General features: G+C 42.6%; 1 protein-coding gene across 1 annotated transcript in view; it reads right to left on the minus strand.

Moving 5' to 3' along the window:
• The window catches only part of CCBE1 (collagen and calcium binding EGF domains 1), a 214,819-nt gene that overhangs the window by 15,601 nt on the left and 177,329 nt on the right, over positions 1-21,889 (minus strand). Inside the window, exons 3-4 of the mRNA XM_069964814.1 lie at positions 15,214-15,266; positions 11,312-11,446 (exon numbers count right to left, since the gene is read on the minus strand). Coding sequence (XP_069820915.1) covers positions 11,312-11,446; positions 15,214-15,266 — 188 coding nt within the window. The remainder of the gene's footprint in view (positions 1-11,311; positions 11,447-15,213; positions 15,267-21,889) is intronic.

Below are 21,889 nucleotides of genomic sequence, written 5' to 3' on the forward strand. Positions count from 1 at the left end.
GAAAAAAAATGAGGAGCCGATCCTGGTCTTGTAGGCAAGCTGTGTTTTCTACTTCTCCCTTATTGTGGCAATGATTATGACTAAAGTATCTGACTACACAAGTTTTGTAGTCTGTTACCATGGTGACACTGATATTTTAATCAAGGTTATCAAAATGTTACTTTGTTTTATTTTTTTTTAGATTTTAGACTCTTTGGAACAAAACCGATGGACATTGGTGGACATACCCTTTCAATGGCATACCCGACTGGTATTATTTTGATATAGGAAGAGTTCTTGAATTAATATGTAGATATACTTTATGATTCTGGAGAATGAAAGTTGAATGGTAAACTCCTTAGGGGATATAATGACATATGTGTCTAAGAAATCTTCCATTACAAACACCCAAGTAGAAAACCTTATATGAGGGAGAAATCCTAGTAAATACCTAGAGAACTGTCCAAAAGTTTGGGTTTGGCAATGTTCGTTGAACCTGAACACTCTGCATTTGACTGCCAGCGTCTGGAGAAATTGGATGCAACCCTAAGGCTGCCAAGAAAACTTAGATACAGCCTATGGCCTATGGCTATATCCATGTTTTCCAAGACTCCCTAAGGCGGCATCCAATTCGGGATTGGAAGAACGTTGTGGAGACCGAAGGTTCAGCAAGTTCGCTCAACACTACTGTCCACCCATTCACAATGTCCCTGGACACATCTAAAGAACATGACTTTTACTGAAACACTTGGCAACATATAAGGAGGAACATATTAATTCTTGGAGACTTCCTCTGGCCTAAGACAATCGCTTTCTCAACATTTCTTGTAATTTTTCACTAGTATGAAAGCTCCTCGTTGGGTCGTCCAAAGACACATTCGCAATGACTTCGGGGACGGCAGAAAATATTCTTCCCGGCTCTTGAACCACATTGTGAAATTTCCTGCTCCCCTTTCTCGAGAACTGATGAGGCTGCTACATCTTAACCTCCTACCTACGTGTGATGCTGATGAAAATGTCTCCTCGGAGATCCCTAAACAGTCCTCGCCTGAACTTATATAATTGGATCATATCAGACCACAATGTAGTCATTGGATGATATGGGCATGAAGAATAGGAGTGCACTCTCCACTGAGCTCGCTCGGCCTTGAAAGTGGTTTTAAATCTTAAGGAGATATCACGTTTCAGCCTTTCCTTCTAGATGGGATCTTGGTGTTTTACGAGACGTTCTGCAGTGGTGATTGACTCTCAGTGGTTGCCAAACACAGCACATCGTACATCCATTTTTATATAAGACATCAATAACAGGCTCTTACTTTTCACCAGAGAGCAGTTTTCACCAGGAAAGTGTAGTACTTAACCCATCCGTTCCTATTATTATTTCTGCCTTGAGAACGTTCCCATCTATTTTTATTTGGCCCGGTTGGCTGCAGGAGCTCACGGATGAAGGATCTGATATTTGGAAGTCTTGCAGAAGATTGCGGAGTGAGGATAAATGAGGAGAAATACTATGTAACGCTGTTTTTGTTGTTTTTGGCTTAGCCGTTACCAAGTTAAACAAGCAAATAGAGTCTGTTTGGGAATCCACCGCTCTGACGAAAGGGTGGTACTCATGAAGGTTATGGATGGTTACAATGACAGAATTTTTCCCCTTCCTTTTTTTGGAGTCCCTTTTCTTATGTCCTCAGAACCTAGGGCTAAATTATATAGGTTTACTCACCTTGCCCCATTACAGTGACGGTCTCCTGCCTGCTTCCCCCAGCTCTTAGTTCACAGCAGGCTTTGTTGTGTCCCCATCGCAGATGAAATCTTCTATATCATAACTTTAAATGGAGAATTTTTGTCTGGACTTAAAACTAAAGAGGTTCTTGAGTTCTCCTAGTTTCTGGAGTCCTTTTTCTCCTGTCCTAAGCACCCTTGGGTCGAATTATAGGTGGCAATACTCACCTAGGCCCAATCCAGTGCCAATCTCATCATGGTAAACGTCCCACTCTGATGACATGACTTATGGTGGTAGGTGTAAAAGGAGATCCAGCTGAACACCCTTGCTATTAATTAAAGTGGTAATACTCACCTTGCCCCCCATCCAGTATCGATCTCCTGCTCCATCCTGCCAGCTCTTAGCTCATAGAAGTTTTAAAGGCTTATAGCCAAACTCTGATGATAAGCCAAATTAAAGGTGGCCATACTTGCCCCCCGCCCCCATCTGCCCTCTTAGCTCATAGCGGTTTTACAGGGTCTCCATGACAGATACCCCACTCTGATGATATCCCTTGGTGTGAAAAGAGAAGATCTAGTTGAAAACCCTTGCCTAAAAATTATTGATAAATGATAAATGATGATGATAGTGATAAAATACTTGTGAGTTAGTGACCTTTTCCTGATCCAATGCGAATCACCTGGCTTCCACCAGTACTTAGTGCACATCTACAGTTTGTGCTGGGTCTCTTTGATAATTGGCCCACCCTGCGCCAATTGGTGGTAGGTTTAAAAAAAAAAAAAAGGCTGGTTGCTGGGCTCCCTTGGAATGAAAGGTGTTCTCTAGCTCCACAATTTTTTGGAGTCCTTTTTCTCGTCTCCTCAGAGCATGGGGCTGAAGGAAAGGTGGACACCAGGATTGAGCAAACTTGCCAAACATTTGGATTCAGCCAAACCCGAACGCTCTGCATTTGACTCCCACTGCCTGGAGACGATAGTTGCAGCCTTAGGGCTGCCAGCAAAACTTGGCTACAGCCTATGGCCTATGGTCTATGGCTGTCTCCATGTTTTCCATGACTCCTTAGGGCGTCGGGAGTCAAAAGGTCAGCATGGTCGCTCATAGCAACATATAGCATACAATTGCAAGTTGTGTCTGGTAACTTTACCACACTGATTTCATCCAGTTCTAGACCTTAAACAGAATTAAAGGGGTCCTCAAGCATTTCATAATCCATCAATATTAAGTCATTGGCGATCTCAGCACACCCCCTGATTTGCCGATTGAAGGGCTGGAATGTCATGCCCCTTCTGTTATTTACCAGGTATAGCGCCATACTTCTTGTAGTGGCTGTGCTTGGTATTGCAGCTGAAGTTCTATTGAATGGGATAAAGCTGTAATAGCAGGGTTGATGCAGAAGTATATATTTTTTAACCCCTAAATTTCAACTGATTACATGATAATTTGATTGAAAAATGCATAAGACTAGTAAAGTGGGAGCCCCCCCCCTTTTTTTGCAGCTGTAGAGCAGTGTATAACACAAAACCCAGGAAGGATCTATTATGTAGATCATCTGTTCTTTTTCCCAATGTTTGTACATAAATATGAAGGTGATGACAGTTCCCCTTTTAGATATAGGCAACGATAGATATGCATCCATACAATTTCAATGTGTCAATATAAAATAGTTCCGTTCTCCGCCCAAATATTGACCTATCCCAGCGGTCCCTGATCTCACAGCCTAATGTCTATTCCCCTTGGCATGGCAGCTGCTGTATATACTAATCCCTCATGTGTCTGGCGTAGTAAACACATCATTTAAGACTCATCCAAGACCAAACTCCACCAATAAAGTGGATTACATGTGAAGTTTTTAGATTCCTACAGGGAAATGACAAATTGCATCACAATACTTTTACGGTCCGAGACTAAATAAAGATTTCCAGTGAGGTCGTGGAAAACAATGTAAGAAGTTATCCATCTGCGTTATCAGTGTCCAACACCAATGAGAACACGTATGTGTCCCGATGATTTATACACTGACAGTAGAAGCAGTTCAGAAAATAACTAAGGCTGAGGAGAAGACCGTGTCGCATGTAGCAGCCCCTAGTGTCCCTATAAATCTGTTCTGTGTAACCATTGTAAAGGTGTACTTTGTCGGAAATATATTTTATACAAACTGGTGTCAGAAAGTTATATAGATTTGTAATTTACTTCTATTAAAAAAAATTCAAGTCTTCCAGTACATATCAGCTGCTGTATGTTCTGCAGGAAGCGGTGTATTCTTTCCAGTCTGACACAGTGCTCTCTGCTGCCACCTCTGTCCATGTCAGGAACTGTCCAGAGCAGGATAGGGATTTGCTAGTGCTATGAGCAGTATCTGACATGTGATGGTGGTATCCTATGAAATGATGAAGAGTACAGGAATGGGGAGAGGTGAGTATCTGAATATCACTAAGGTATATTAGGGTATGTTTTATAGGAATCCGCTCCATGGTCTGTGTTGAGGGGTCTGAACTAGGGCCTAAATCAAGGGTGCTAAGGTATGTTTAGGGGTCTAAACTAAGGCAGTCTGAGGTATGTATTTTATTTATGTGGTCTAATATACTGTCTGTACTTATTTAGGATAGAGTGTCTATTCTGGGGTCTGTTATTTTATGGGGTCTATGGTTAGGAGGTCTGGGGGGAAAACTATGGGAGAGATTTATCAAAGGGATTACCCAGCTCTATACCTCCTCCCGTGATATCACCCCCGCTCTTCTACAGAACACCAGTAACTGTCTGTCTGCCGTCTCTAACGCTATGTCCTCCCTATTCCTAAAACTAAACCTTGCTAAGACTGAGCTTCTTGTCTTCCTTCCCTCTACTAAACACCCTCCACCTGACATTTCCATCTCTTTCTGTGGTGCGACCATAACCCCTACACAACAAGCCCGCTGCCTTGGGGTTATGTTTGACTCGGATCTCTCTTTCACTCATCATATTAAATCTCACGTTCCTGTAATCTGCATCTAAAAAACATCTCTAAAATCCGTCCCTTCTTTCCTGTCGAATCTGCTAAAACTCTTATTGTCGCTCTGATTCATTCCCGTCTTGACTACTGCAATTCCTTACTAATCGGCCTTCCTTCCTCTAAACTCTCCTCTCTCCAGTCCATTCTCAATACAGCGGCCAGGCTCATCCCCATGTCCAGCCGTTATACTGATGCCTCCCCCCTGTGCCAGTCACTACACTGGCTCCCTATTAAACACAGGATACAATATAAAGTCCTCCTGCTCACCCACAAGGCTCTCCACAGTGCTGCACCTCCCTATATCTCCTCCCTCATCTCTGTCTACTGCCCTACCCGTGCCCTACGCTCCTCTAATGACTTACGACTAACATCCACCTTAATCCGCACCTCTCACTCCCGTCTCCAGGACTTCACCCGAGCTGCACCAGTTCTATGGAATACATTACCCAAGACTGTCAGACTCACCTCCAATACACAAAGCTTCAAACGTGCCCTCAAAACTCATCTATTCAAGCAGGCTTACCAGGTTACCTAATTTTGACTGCTACCCCCCCCCCCCCACCACCACACACACACACACCCACCTACCTCCACCACGCACACATACATACATACATACATACATTCACACACACACCAAGCATTTAAGCACTTAGACCTGTGCATGCAGGCATTGGCTGGTGACAGGCTCACCCACCCTTACCCGCACTGCCTTATTAATAATGATGGCCGGACCATAAGAACAATGATGCACTTTGCCCCTCTGCCATTCTGTCTCGCACCCCCTCCTTATAGTATGTAAGCTCATGCATGTGAGCAGGGACCTCACTCCTCATGTATGGATAATTATATGTATCTCTCTGTAATATCTATTTTTTGTCTATGTATGTACCCCAGAATTGTAAAGTGCTGCGGAATCTGTTGGCGCTATATAAATAAAGAATTATTATTATTATTATTATTAGGTAAAGTAGAGCTGGCCCAGTTGCCCCTAGCAACCAGTCAGATTCCACTTTTTATTCTTCACAGATTCCTTGGAAACTGAAAGGTGAAATCAGATTGGTTGCTAGGGGCAACTGAGCCAGGTCTACTTCATATCAGTTTGATAAATCTCCCCTTATATGTATTTATGGCTCTCTTTTGTCTGTTGTGGAGTTTGTAGTTGTTTAGATGGTCTAATGTGTGGTCTGTATATATGTAGGTGCTCTGCCAAAGATATGAAGTCAAAGCCAGGAATGGATTTGAAAAGAGGAGAAATCTAAGGCTTTCCTTTATGACCTGACCTCTGCTTATAGTCTGTTTCTGGCTTTGGCTTCAAATCTTTGGCAGATAATCTGTCAGATAATCTTTCTGTGTGAATGGACCCTCAGGGTTCTATTATGGTCCTTCTACACAGAAAGATTATTTGACAGATTATCTGCCAAAGATTTGAAGCCAAAGCCAGGAACAGACTATAAACAGAGATCAGGTCATACAGGAAAGCCTGAAATTTTTCCTCTTTTTAAATTCATTCCTGGCTTTGGCTTCAAATCTTTGACAGATAATCTGTCAGATAATCTTTCTGTGTAAATGGACCCTTAGGGCCCTATTCCACAGTAACTATAATCGGCCGAATCGGCCCCATTTGGCCCGATTCGGCCGATTATCGTTTGGTGAAATAGAGAGAACGATCAGCCGAAGATCGTGACATCGGCTGATCATTCATTTAGGGCCAGACCTAAAATCATCGTTCCCCCACCGCACATCATTACAGTTGAATAGCGGTGCGCGGTGGGCAACCGACGATTTGAGCAGCAGCAGCAGCAGCATACATTACCTGTCAGGTCTTCTGCTCCACGCTCTCTTCATCCCCGGGTCCTGCGCACTCTGGCTTCAGAATGGCCTGTCAGCTGACGGAGCGCTCAGCCAATCACAGGCCGGCACCGCCGTGGCCTGTCAGCTGACAGGCCATTCTGAAGCTAGAGCCGGACCCGGGGAGGAAGACGAGCGGAGCAGAAGACCTGACAGGTAATGTATGCTACAAGGGCTGCAAGGACATCGGTAATGATGTCCCTGCAGCCCTCGCTCAACGATCATCGGGCTGTGAAATAGGCCCAGTTACATCGTTGATCGGGCCCTCCGCGGCCCGTAAAATAGGACCCTTAGACGAAGCAATTTTCTGTTTCCACCAATTAACGATAAACGATTGCAAATGAGCGCTTTTGGGAGCGACCTGAAATCCTTCACCAGAATACACGGAAGTAAAAAGTACTTAGTTATGATCGCAATTACGATCGCTCGTATGCTCTAGTCTATGAACGTTCCTAATTATGAACAATTGATGTGTACATACACTGAAGGATTAGTGAACGATTAACGCTGATCAGCGCTCGAAAGAAGCGATCAACGACATACAAACAAATTTTTATTAGTCGTTTGCGTTGCCTGCATGCACGGGGAAAGATTATCACTTAAATTCGAACACTTTAATGTGACTTTAATGTGTACCTACAATATGACCACCCCCCCAAACCACTTGTACCTTCGGATAGCTGCTTTTGATCCAAGATCTGTGGTCCGTTTGGCAGGTGATGCAGTTATTGTCCTAAAAAACAACTTCTAAACTTGCAGCCCTGTGGCAAATTGGCGTGGCCTAGAGTGTCTGTGCCCTAGGCCTGCACCGCCTCTCCGTCCCTCCTCCCTGCCCTCTTCATCATTAGGAATGCCCCAGGCAAGATTTCTCCTAATCACCACCTGTCTGAACACTGCACAGGTGACTGAACTATCCAGCACATGTGCAGTGTTCAGACAAGTGGTGATTAGTGGAAACCCTACCTAGGGCATTCTTAATGATGAAGAGGGCGGGGAGGAGGGACGGAGAGGCGGTGCAGGCCTAGGGCTCAGACACTCTAGGTCACGCCAAGTTGACACAGGGCTGCAAGTTTAAAAGTTGATTTTAAGGATAATAACTTCATCACCTGCCAAATGGACCCCAGGACAGATCTTGGATCAAAAGCAGCTATCTGACGGTACAAGCGGTTTTGGGGGAACAGATTGTGGGTACAGAGTCGCTTTAACGATTTAACAATAATCTTTTCGTGCAATATGGCTCTATAGCCTGGAGGGGGTTGCTGGTATATACTATTTACCATCTGCTGTAGGTCATTCTGTATAAATGGGCACAGTTTTGCACACTGCGGAGGCGATCTTAGCTTCAGAGGTCCAGATATATATATATGGCTGTGACTATTTCCACCCACATCAGTTTAGTACTTCTGCGTGCCACATCCAATGGTGCATTTCTGAGTCATTATTCACAGTTTTTGGGGTCAGTAGGAATTGGATGAGGGAGAACTGATGCCTAATAAAATATACATACAAGAGTTGCTTACTGAGCAAATTCCTATATGAACAAATGTATTACACTCTTCATCCTCTAGGTGGCAGCCTCAACACATGTGCTGCCCTCTCCCAGGCTTTAGAGACCGTAGCTTCAGAAATACTGTATATTCTTATATCCAGTGAGAAGAGGTGCATCCTCTTTGTATATGTATGCAAGTGATCAGATTTTAAAGGTCTTACATCAATGCAATAAAATGTTTTATACTAGGTCAGTAGTGATGTCATTCTTTTTAAGTATAACAATATATTTCCAAGGAGTGATGTCACCTGCGTCACATGATACATTTTGTTAGATGTTTTCATGGGAATATGGAGGCCGGGACCTAACCACTTCTCTAATGAAGGGGCCGTGACACTTTATAAAGAGCCGACGTCTCTTTATAGTTAATGATTTCGCTGACTGGAAGTTTCCGATACAGTAGGTATGCTTCTATCTGCGGATCAGACAACATATATGTCAGGATTGGTCCAAGATCAGAGAGGATTTCTTTGGTGGTTCACAAAGTGTTTTTAACAAAAGACAGTTATGGCCTTAACCCCTTAAAGGGGTTATCCAGGTTTAGAATAAGCACACAGTTAGTTTCTTGGCAAAAACAGCGCCACCCCTGTCCTCAGGTTGTGTGCGGTATTACAATTCAATCCCATTCACTTCAATGGAACGGAGCTACAAAACTCACAACCAAACTGAGGACAGGAGAGGCGCTGTTTCTGGAAGAAAACCCCTTTAACACTCAAACCTGTTTAGGCCTTAAAGGGATCATCCTATGATTAAAAGTTCTACCCTAGCCACAGGATTAGTGATAAGTAGCTAATTAGTGTGTGTGTGTATGTGTGTGTGTGGGGGGGGGGGGGGGGGGAGGGGTGTCAGACCACTGGGACCCCTCACTGATCATGAATGGTGACTAGCAGTGACCGAGTATGTGCACTACACTCTACTGACTTGATGGACAATTAACATCCTTTTTTGTGATATTTGGGGGTCCCAGTGGTCAGACCCCCACAGATCACTTGACATCTCCTTATCCCTTGCTGTTCTATAGGGGTCACTTCTCAGATAGCAATATCATCGCCAGATTGAGAGGTGACAACTGCTATTAACCTGAAAGCAGATAACACAGGATCCACCATACACAAAAGGGGATGGTCACCAATACTCCCTCCCCCTGCACAGGTCCCCTTACATATATCTCAGAGCATGCCCACTACACTCTCCCACATTTTCTGACTTATGTCAAGGTGGCTGATGTAGCTGCTCTCACAGTCCATGGCACCAAATGAAGCACAATTACCACCTTAAAAATTATATATTTAAGGCTAGGATCTCAAAACACATGTGTTTTGATTAGTTTTATGTTCCTTTTTTTTTTTTTTTAATAATGGAAGTCAATAGAAAAACGGATCAAAATGGATGCACACAAATACACCTGTTTTCTATCTGGGTTTTTTTTGCAAAAAATTGATGAAAAAAATTGGATTGCAAAAACGCAGTGTGAACCCAGTCTAATATAATACATCAATATATTATAATTGAAGCTAAATTAGATAAAAAGGCAAAAAAAAACGAACAAACACAGAATGTTACAATAGATAAAACGAATTGGTAAAACATACAAAAGTATTGGTGTAGTATAACTTTTCTCATGCATAGGTTTCCTTACACGTCCAGTATGTTGGAGGGAATTGTTCCTGCCTATTCCTCGCTCCCAGCCTCTGCTCTACACATGTTTCCTATTGCAGGAGCCTCTAGCACCAGTCTTCCCTCCTGTTGAGCGTGTTACATTGTATGGCCGGGTTCCGAGCATATAATTCATGTACAGTGTTTTTATGTCATATATTACTAACACTTTGGATACAAAATATGTCTGTTCTGTTTAATAAATTACACTTCTCATCACGTGGAAGCTATATATCTACATGGAGCTGGATGAACCAAGGTGAATGTGAGTGTCGTCTAATGGCCAGATGTGATATTAGCCTTATGTGTATATAGATGCCTACGGCTTTACACAAATATGAGGAAGGTTATCACAGGTCAGTGGCACATTTCAATAGAGATAGTACAGTACTAGTATATGGGTTATAATAGTATTACTATCCATTCCTATGTACACGACTATTCAAACTAGAATCCTGCCCTCTATGTACAAGAATATAACTACTATAATACTACTCCCTATATAAAAGAATATAACTACTATAATACTGCCCCCTATATACAGGAACATAACTACTATAATACTGCCTCCTCTATACAAGAATATAACTACTATAATACTGCCCCTATATACAAGAATATAACTACTATAATACTGCTCCTATATACAAGAATATAACTACTATAATACTACTGCTATATACAAGAATATAACTACTATAATACTGCTCCTATATACAAGATTATAACTACTATAATACTGCTCCTATATACAGGAATATAACTACTATAATACTGCTCCTATATACAAGAATATAATTACTATAATACTGCCCCTATATACAAGAGTATAACTACTGTAATACTGCCCCCTATAAATAAGAATATAACCGCCACACGGGTACTGGAAAGAGATGGGTACCAGTAGTCCAAAAAATGGTTGGTATTATTAGGCTGGTAAGGGCCATGATAAATGTTCTTTCTGACCCTAGTATTACTAGGCTGTTGTTGTTTGGTTTTTTACTTGGCTGATTTTAGAAAAGAGGGGGGGCCCTACGCACTTTTTAAATTTATTCATAAAAAAAAATTTAAACAACACAACGTGAGGTCCAGCCTGTCCTTCACTTTAACTGAACGCCAGAATAACTCAAAGCTACTGATGACGCATGCCCTGTAACACTTACGGGCAGCCCTAAATATTGCAACACAAGATTAGTTTATAATTTCATCCGTGACTGAGAACAATGGATGGAGAATGCTGAATGTCCGCTGATGTTTTGCTTCCTTATAATTTCTTTAAATATCGATTTTCACATTGACGCTGGGGGCTGAGGAAAATTTAGAATATGTAAGAATTTAGAATATGGGATAACAAGGCATCAGCACTAATCCTGAGGGTCCAGATTATAAAAATATCAAAAAGTCCTAAAAAGTTTATTTGTGTGGGTAGGAGAACCAACATGGTGGCCATCAAATGACTGCAGGAATAGGAGGTCCCCATTACTCACCCCCTGACAATACAGTGGTTTGTCATGGGGCCCAAGCATATGGGGGTCCCTGACCATTTGCACATATATAGTATACATACCTAAGCAGTATGGCTTCTCTCTGTTCCTGTGTCGCTCCCGGTCGTACTGGTAACCAGGATAACACGTACACAGGACCCGTCCAAAGTTATCTGTGCACTGCTGCTCACATGGGGCCTCCGAGCAAACATCATAATCTGTAAAGAGACCAAAAACACAAAAATAATAAATTTCCATTTTATTGTTTCTAGTGTAAAATAATCCAGAATCCTGTAATTTACATTCTGGCCACTGAACCTAAAACTAAACTGAGACTTCCTGTTCTGTACAAATCATTTCCCAGCAGTATCCTCCTTATCATCACAGACAGGAGGACAGTGACAAGTGACACCAGAATATATATAAAACAGACAGGAGTACAATGACTGGTGACACCAGTATATAGATAACACAGATAGTAAGGCAGTGACAGGTGACACCAGTATATCGATATAACAGACAGGAGTACAGTGACTGGTGACACCAGTATATAGATAACACAGACAGGAGGACAGTGACAGGTGACACCAGTATATAGATAACACAGACAGTAAGGCAGTGACAGGTGACACCAGTATATCGATATAACAGACAGGAGTACAGTGACTGGTGACACCAGTATATAGATAACACAGACAGGAGGACAGTGACAGGTGACACCAGTATATAGATAACACAGACAGGAGGACGGTGACAGGTGACATCAGTATATAGATAACACAGACAGGAGGATAGTGACAGGTGACACCAGTATATAGATAAAACAGACAGGAGTACATTGACACCAGTATATAGATAATACAGACAGGAGTACAGTGACAGGTGACACTAGTATATAGATAATACAGACAGCAGTACAGTGACAGGTGACACCAGTGAATACATAACACAGACAGTGACAGGTGACTGTCAGTTCCCATGATGCTTGGAAGGCTTTGACTGACTGTCCACGCATGATGGGAATTGTAGTTTTTCAATAGCTGAAGGCCCAAAGGTTACCCATCCCAGCTGTAAAGCGTACTGTATATTTAAATGCTGTTAAAATAGCTCAGGCAAGATGGCTGCCCCCATAATATTGTAGAAAATTTTATATATATATATATATATATATATATATATATATATATATATATATAAAACAATCAGAAAACAGGGACATATTAGGAAAAAAAAGAACATGTTTCAGTATCTGACTCCGGTCAGTAAATTAAAAATCTAGATGATAAATTCCCTTTAAGGCCATGTTCACATGGCTGTTCTGTGGCCCAGTACTGTAGTAGTGGCCGGATGATCTTTATGGCCGTAGAGCATAGCGCACGGAGCCGCTCGCTTCATAGTGTGCACTGACATGGTTTCCTTTGCCTGCTATTTACTGAATAGCTGCTGCAGAAAACTGACATGTAAGTTGTTTGCGGCGCCGCTTGGGATCCCGGCTGGAGCGGATCCTATAGAAGAACATGCAGCGTGTCTTTTCGTACAAAGTGCGGCCGTTGTAAGAAAATTATATAGACTTGTAATTTACTATTATTTAAAAATCTCCAGTCTTCCCATACTTCAGCTGCTGTATGTCCTGCAGGAAGTGGTTGGTTCTTACAAGTCTGACACAGTGCTCTCTGCTGCCACCTCTGTCCATGTCAGGAACTGTCCAGAACAGGAGAGGTTTTCTATGGGGATTTGTTCCTGACATGGACAGAGGTGGCAGCAGAGAGCACTGTGTCAGACTGGAAAGAATACACCACTTCCTGCAGGACATACAGCAGCTGATAAGTACTGGCGTTTTTTTTTTTTTTTTTTTTTTTTTTTTAATGGAAGTAAATTACAAATCTCTGGCACTTTCTGACAACAGTACCCCTTTAAATAATTAGAAGATCATGGTAAAATTTTCTATTTATTTTCTAAAGTCAGCAACCTGCACATGGCGGGATCTGGGCAAAGGAAGGAGAGGGGGGGGGGGGGGTGTACGGTGAAGGGGCTGTCATCGCGGGGAGCCAGGGCTTGATTTTCGGCAATTGGCTCCCATACTAGCGGCTGTTTCATATGATCTACTGCTCCACACTTGGAGGAGTGTAATGTAAGCTGGCAATGGAGTTTAATATGTTAGTTATGACTCAGCTGGGGACGAGATGCCAAAGATCCAGTAATCCGTTCTACAATACACCGCGAGCATTTTAACACCTTCATCTCACTGCTAAGCCCCGGGCGACCTGCGAGACCACTTAGACGCAAAGCCTTTAGCCTGAGACCGTGGAACAACCCCGCCGGCTGCCAGATAGATATTAAGCGTTCTATAGGGGGCGATCACCGTGCCGCTCTGCCAGGAGTGACCTAGGCCGGAATATATGGAGTTGACACATCACTCCAGTATTTTTTTCCTATGTCTTGTTGAAAGGAATAAGATGAGATTAACGGTAATAACTAGTTGCTTTCCAAAAACAGCGCCACTTCTATGCATAGGCTGTGTGTGGTATTGCAGCTTAGATCCATTTAAGTCGGGCATGGGGAACCTTTGGCTCTCCAGCTGTTGCAAAACTACAATTTCCGACAGATGGATGAGATCCCATGTCTTGTTGATAGGAGTTGATGAAATTAGAAACAGTAACTTTTTACTTGCAGAACAGCGCCCCCATTGTGTATAGGCTGTGCCTGGTACTGCAGCCCGACTCTATTCAAGCCAATGTAATATTACAATTTACTTATAATGTTTTCTTCCCATGTTTTGCTGAAAGGAATCAGATGGGATTAGAGAAAATAAGTCTCTGCATCTAGAACAGTGCCACTATGGCGCACAGGCTGTGCCTGGTATTGCGGCTCAAGTGCATTGTGGTCAATGCAATTCCACACACAACCTGAGGATATCTGCTTAACCTTGTTGTAATACAGAGGAGGAGTATAGTTTAATATATAGTTATGTCTAGGAAAGCTGGGTTAGAGTCAAAGTGACTGGCTGTATAGCGACCACATGGCTTTCTGATTCTTAGCTATAATACCGGAATGGGGATGTAGAACTGTATATCTAAGTATGTATACCGTTCAGGAATCTCGGGTGAGCTGGGTGAGAATTAAAGTGTCTGTCTCCATAGAGCTCACACAGCTTTCTGAGGCCAAATATCAGCTGAGCTATGCTGTGATACAGGGAAGGGGATGTGTCAATGTACACCGTGTTTCCCCAAAAATAAGACAGTGTTTTATATCAATTTTTGCTTCCAAAGATGAGCTAGGTCATATTTGCAGGAACAGAGCATAAGGTATGACGGCTTCCGTCCACCAGGGGGAGCTCACCGCATCACACTCATACAGCACAGCAGGGACAGGGTACGCTATGGCAGCAGGCAACGGGATAACGGCAGGCTGTGTGCAGCCCTACATCTGGCAGTAGGGGACAACAGGGTTGGCGACAGGCAGCGGGCCTCTTGATGCCTTGCCTGCACATTTAAGGGAACATTGGGGTTTGGCAGAAGGTGACGGTCTTCATGTTCTGTTCGGTGGGCATGCTTCCAAACAAAAACTTTGCTAGGTCTTACTTTAAGGGGAGGCCTTATATTTAGCAATTCAGCAAAACCTCTACTAGGGTATGTAAGTAATTATGCCGGTCAGGAATCTAGAAAAGATGTGTAAAGACTAAGAAACTGTAGAGTTTGCACAGTTTTCTAAAGCTTTATACCTCTCTTACTCTTTAGTGATACAGGTAATAAGGATTTATTGAGGTACTGTATATAACCAGTTATGCTCTTCAGGACTCCGGGAAAGCTGGGTGAAAATCAAAGGGATTGCAATTATAGATTTCACCAAGCTTCCTAATACCTGCTTAGATATACTGTGATACACAAAAGGGGAGTATCTCACTATATTCTGTTCAGGACACTAGGAAAGCTGAGTTACACACTCACACAGAATATGAAACAAACTGAGTAAAGGTGACACTCACCCTCCGGGATGCATTGTCCGAGGACGAACTTAAATCCTTTGCAGCATTTTTTCCTATAAAACATAGAAGTGAAAATAATCGTTACGGCTTTGAAAGAAAGGGATGGACCACGAATAGAGATGAGCGAAGCTCGAGCGTGCGGTGGCTGGAGAAGTTGGTTGCAGCCCTAGGGAGTACTGGAAAACATAGATACGGCCTATGGCCTATGGCTATATGCATGGTTTCTAGGACTTCCTAGAGCTGCATCCACCTTCTTCAGCCACCGGTGATCAAGTGTAGAGCGTTTGGTCGGGATGACCCAGAGTGTACATGAGAGGCGCTCATTTCTATTTCTGAACCTTTAGTCGCAGTTGTCATAGTTTGTACTAGTGATCAACAAATAGGGTAGAAATCAGTCGAGTTGTATTACACCTCCCAGCACACTTACCAGCCGCACCATCTGATAAGGATTTGATGGCTGACCTGCTAATGCATGTGCCAGTCGGCATTCAGTATATAGAGTATGACCATGAGTATATGCTATATACCACATGAATGAACCCATTTACAAACTAACTACAGGTAGTGAAAAGACACAGTGCATAGACTAATAGAACACGCATATTTAAGAAATTTTTAAATATATCTTATCAGAAAAAAAAAAAAAGCTTCCTTCTGTTATCAATAATCAGGGATCAAGTTACAACCAAGACTTTTCTGGGGGGGATGGAGAAGGTAGGGGGAGTGCCTGGGTACACAGAAAGAGACAGCTAGGGGGGATTTAATATTATGTGCCAATGGAATAGGTAAAAAAAAAAAGGGGCCACTAATCTGATGGGCTGGCAAGGAAGAGAGGGGGGCGACAAGGCAAGCAGGAGGCGTGGCCTCCTCCCGCACCTGATTTCTGAAGGTTTACGCCTGGGTACAGGCGAAAATCAGGCAAAAATCAACACCTGACTCAGAGCAGGTTTAAATTTTTGCGTAATACCTGCACCCAGCACAAGGCCAGCTGGCTGTACTAAGAGGCACGCGCCTCTTAGTAAATCTGGCCAGGAGAAAGGGGGCTGGGGCTTTATTTATGACTGGCTACTCATACGCCAGTCTTGATAAATGTCCCCCCTAATGTCTACAGGTTGTGTCTGGTATTGCAGCTCCCTTAAAGTGACTACGACAAAGCTGCAATATCGAACTCAACCTGTGGACAGGGGTGGCACTGTGTTTGGAAGAAAGCAGCCATGTTGTTGTCTTCCTATATAATCCCAGTTTTGTTGAAACTTTGTGACTTTTTGATACTGAACATACACCCGGCTCTCGTAGCTTCATGACTATGAATATTCATAATGAGATCCTTGTCCAGGCAGGTTGTTGACTCCTCCGTGTTCTGCGGTGATATTCCCATACATGAGATGGTCCATCTGGTCCCATGACGAGTAACTGTGAGGAGCAGCGGCTGACAAGGAGCCCCATGGCCGGGGCCAAACACGAAACATATTGGAATGCAGATGGCTGAGCTAAGGTAACAGCACGAGGCGTCCAACTCTCTTATCATCGGGGTAAATGAAACACTTGCGGAGGAGACGGCATGTTTAGGGCTTAATGGGACAGAGCCACATTAAAGAAAAACAGCTTTCGCTTATTTTTACAACCTCCGCAGCTTTTAATCCAGATGATCAAAGATCCCGGCGTCGACCTGTAACAAATCCTTCACGCATTTATTTTCTAAGCTTAGAATAGGAGATCATATGCTGCACGGCCAGATCAGTCATAGCGTTCCGGAGAAATCCAGCTGGCATTGCCACATCATACAGACCAAACAACTAGAGATAGTTCATTGCTGGGTAAAGTGGAGGGGGGAGATTTATCCAACATGGTGTAAAGTGAAACTGGCTCAGTTGCCCCTAGCAACCAATCAGATTCCACCTTTCATTCCTCACAGACTCTTTGGAAAATAAAAGGTGGAATCTGATTGGTTGCTAGGGGCAACTGAGCCAGTTTCACTTTACACCATGTTTGATAAATCTCCCCCAATATGTTCCAAAAGTATGGAATCATATCTAGTGAACCTTTGGCTTAAGTATCACTTAGGAAGCAGAGGGAATACAACCATCTTAGAAGCCTTGTCTCCAGTGTTGCCTTTCCTAGATCTGATTTCTATTACTTACTAAGCCCAAACTATCTACAAATCACTTCCTACACTACACACACGTCTGCTCCGCAGGTGACACCCACATGGAGAAGCCAAGCCAAAAAGCCACACAGTCTGCCAGGACACGTTCGGAGGCTTTCAGAGCAGAAGACACCTGTGTAGACGGAAGCTCCCAACCGCTCACCCGTCATGGCTTCAAATCTGAGACGACTTAGTTTGACTTTATAAAGTGAACTTATATAGCGGCTCTGAACCAATCTGTTAAACTTTCAACTTGGACATGGGCCAAGAAATAAGACCTCTCGCTGCTGTAGCCAATCTCTGATTGCTCGAAATAGTCAAAAACTTAAAAAAGTTCAAACCTTAAAGACGAATGACTTAAGGATGACATCGTAGACCTAGATGGGAGCACCTGTTTGAGCAGATTTTAGACTTTTAAGTGTATCTCCACAAAAAGTTATAAAGAGGTGTCGATAAGGCCGAGTTCACATCTCAATATTTGTACACGTTTTGGCATGTGAGCCTGGAAGGGTCCCAGTATTCATGTAATACGTCTTTATAGGCCTCCATTGACCTCCATGTGCTCGTTGTTTGCTCTATGTGCCTATTGGTAGTCAATGGGCAAGCAAAAAAAGAACATTTAAGAGAGTCCTAATTGGTTTCTCTCTATGATGTTGATATGATCAGTGATGACAAGGGACATAGCTAAAGGTTCACAGGCCGCAATGCAAATGTTTAGTTTGGGCTCCTCCCCATCCATGGTCTTATTAGAGATGAGCCCAATTTAAGCATGCTTGGGTCCATCCAAACCTCAAAGTCTTGATATTTGACTACTGACCGAAGAAGTTGGATGCAGCCCTAGGGAGTCCTGGAAAACATGGATACAGCCATAGGCCTATGTATCCATGTTTTCCAGGACTCCCTAGGGCTGCATCCAATTTATTCAGCCACAGGTATTAAAGAATTATTGAGACAGCTGGAATTCTCCCTTGCTCCCCAGCTATGGAGGTCTCTCATCTTAAAGACGTGTATAGGACATCATCGGCCCCAAATATTTGTCATGAGAGCATCCCTTAAAGTGGCTCTTCTAGACCGTGCAAAAACCTTAGAAGAATGTAACTGTGCCAAGAAACAGCCTTACAGTATCAGTGCATGGATCAACATCTTTGTTAAAGTTGCAGGACGGTGCATACATTTGCTATCCCACACAAGATGGCTCCAGAATCTCATAGTCGCTCTGGTTCTAATTAAAGCTTTGTTAATTTGTACGTCAACTCTATGTCATACTTTATGGAAATTTCCGTGGCATCAGATAACTCCAGTCTGTCTGTACAGTCGGACTTTGTTATTATTATTGTGCCTGGTGCGTGGAGACATACTGTACGAATAAATATTTGGCGCCAGAAGATTTTTAAGCATCAAAAATATGCATTACATCATGATCTGTGCAAGTACCAGCAACGTCTCCTCTACCACATCTCTAAGCAGATTTTATTTGTATTATTCCTCAGTGTTAGAGAAGTCATGGAAGTAATGCTAAAAATACCAAAATGGATGGATGACTAGATAGATAGATAGATAGATAGATAAACTTCCACAATGGAGTGCACTCTGTTTAAACAGTGTAGTGGGTGCCAGCAGCTGGAGACCGAATCCACATCTCCTCGTAAATAATGAAGGGATCCGCGTCACAACCAAAATCGTGAAAAAATCCAAAAGTGTATTTATTCCATAAAAGTAAACAAATTCATGCATGAATTTGTTTACTTTTATGGAATAAATACACTTTTGGATTTTTTCACGATTTTGGTTGTGCCGCGGATTCCTTCATTAGATAGATAGATAGATAGATAGATAGATAGATAGTAAGTATCCCACCCCGGGTGCTGTCTAGAGCATCTGAGTAAGTCACTCTCTCAGGTTAACAAGTGGGAGTTGTAGTACTTTGTTTTCCCTACTAGGTGTTAGTGTCTAAGCGGACAGACGTGTGAGACACTATCTCATTACAAAGTTATCCTACTATTTACTACATTCAATATGCAGTGCTAAGTTCACCTTAGGGGAGAGAAGCCACCTAAGATAACCCTTGCCCACGCCAGGAACCTTTCCAAAACGTGCAGGGCAGTCTCCTGAAACAAAAGGAACTGACCCCAGTAGGACACAGCAGCCAAGGAAAACATCTATGTATCCTACTGCGCAGTGCAGGATGACTGGGAAGTCTCGGCAACTTGCTACATCCAGAAAACTGACGACTGGGGCTTGTATCTCGCAACTGGGGGCCATAGGCGGTTCAGAGCCACAACTATTCATCTGTGAGTACGAGTATCACTTATCTCTTCTTTCTGTTCTGGCAGAGAACAGATACTACATTGGGCAGGGCTCGTCTGGCAAAACCCCTCCTCTACAAAGCACCAACTCTCACAAGCTCTGGTTCTACCTCACTGTCAGTCACAGTGTTTGCTGAATCAAGATCTGTCAAGATACTATTGTGTTACGTGTACTGTTCATCTCAAGCCCTGTTCAGTAAAGTATTCTATTTTTATTCAATGCACAGGACTCTGTCAAATCCGTCATCACCTGCACCCACACACACCACCGAATACTTGGGTTATTTTCCCTTTTCTGTGAGTGGTGGTACCAACATCCTGGGTGGGTCTGCTACCACTCCAGGCTACCGGAGGTTACTGACCATTGGGGACAACGTACCAGCCAAAGCAGGTACCTACATCACACCTGTAAATACCTACACCTGAGTTCCATCACAGGGGTGGCCAAGTAGCAACCATCACAGTAAATAGCCTAAATTCCTTTTCCTGGACACGATGTCTATGCTGATTTTGCTCTGTGACATGTAGTAGGAGTTACAGATATATTAGTGACATCTGGATGAAATTAGGGTTCAATAACATGGAATAACGCCCCCCTCAGGCAGGGGAGACGGCTTTGAAGACAAAGGGGAAAAAAATGATATTTTCCCTGACCTGTTCCATAATATCTGACAGTAGAACATAGCGCAGGGCCAGACAATGAGGCCTCCGCACAGTCTGTCATGACAGATCTCAATCCATAAGAAATGATGGCTTTGCTTCTCCCCAGACTGTAACCTCCACTGGAATAAATAGAAACATGAAGAAAAGGAGTTTGAGGGGGCTGCATTTCTATAGGAGGGAGAACAAAGATGTCTCCAGCTTCTCAAGTGGCTGTGTATGGTTGTTATGTACTTCTAACCTTACAGCAGGGAGTTCAGCACTGGAGAACAACCTTCTGCACTGACAAGTGAAATAAAGTTACTGGTACATAGATATAAACTAGATGTCTGGACTATCTAGTGCACGGATGGGGAACCTTCGGCCCTCCAGCTGTTACCAGACTACAATTCCCATCATGCCTGGACAACCAAAGCCAAAGACTGTACAGGCATGATTGGAATTGTAGTTTTGCAACAGCTGGAGGGTTCCCCATCCCTGGTCTAGGGCTTTGTTGATGGTAGTCACTGAGTGTTTCCTTCAGGCTCACCCAACTACAGTGTATGGTTGTTGTTAAAATGGACCAAAGATGCCGGTTACCCGGGAGGAGGACAACTGAGAGTACTACAGTACAGTGCTAAACTTGACTTTTTTTTTAAAAGGGTAGTTCACCATTTTTTTTTCTTTTAAATACTTATCAGGAAAAGGTGTATTCTTTCCAGTCTGGAATCAGTCTTGGTGCTTCGCAGAGACTGGCATGGTTCCAAATGTCTCGGCAAATATCTCCTCATAAACTAGATGTGCATGTCTACCTACTCCTGTGTCTCCCTCTTTGTAACTCCCCTGCTCCTCTTACTACAAATCTATAGATAGATAGATAGATAGATAGATAGATAGGAGATAGATAGATAGGAGATAGATAGATAGATAGATAGATAGATAAATAGGAGATAGATAGATAGATAGATAGATAGATAGGAGATAGATAGATAGGAGATAGATAGATAGATAGATAGATAGATAGATAGATAGATAGATAGATAGGAGATAGATAGATAGATAGATAGATAGATAGATAGATAGGAGATAGATAGATAGATGGATAGATAGATAGATAGATAGATAGGAGATAGATAGAGAAATAGGAGATAGATAGAAGATACATAGATAGATAGATAGATAGATAGATAGATAGATAGATAGATAGATAGATAGATAGGAGATAGATATATAGGAGATAGATAGATAGGAGATAGATAGATAGATAGGAGATAGATAGATAGATGATAGATAGATGATAGATAGATAGAAGATATAGATACAGGGGAGATAGATAATAGATAAATAGATTGATTGATTGATTGGAGATATATAGATAGATAGATAGATAGATAGATAATAGATAGATAGGAGATATGTAGATGATAGATAGATGATAGATAGAAGATATAGATACAGGGGAGATAGATAATAGATAAATAGATTGATTGATTGGAGATAGATAGATAGATAGATAGATAGATAGATAGGAGATAGATAGATAGATAGGAGATAGATAGATAGATAGATAGATAGATAATAGATA

This window comes from Dendropsophus ebraccatus, chromosome 3 (genome assembly GCF_027789765.1).
Source record: "Dendropsophus ebraccatus isolate aDenEbr1 chromosome 3, aDenEbr1.pat, whole genome shotgun sequence".
Taxonomy (NCBI): Eukaryota; Metazoa; Chordata; class Amphibia; order Anura; family Hylidae; genus Dendropsophus; species Dendropsophus ebraccatus.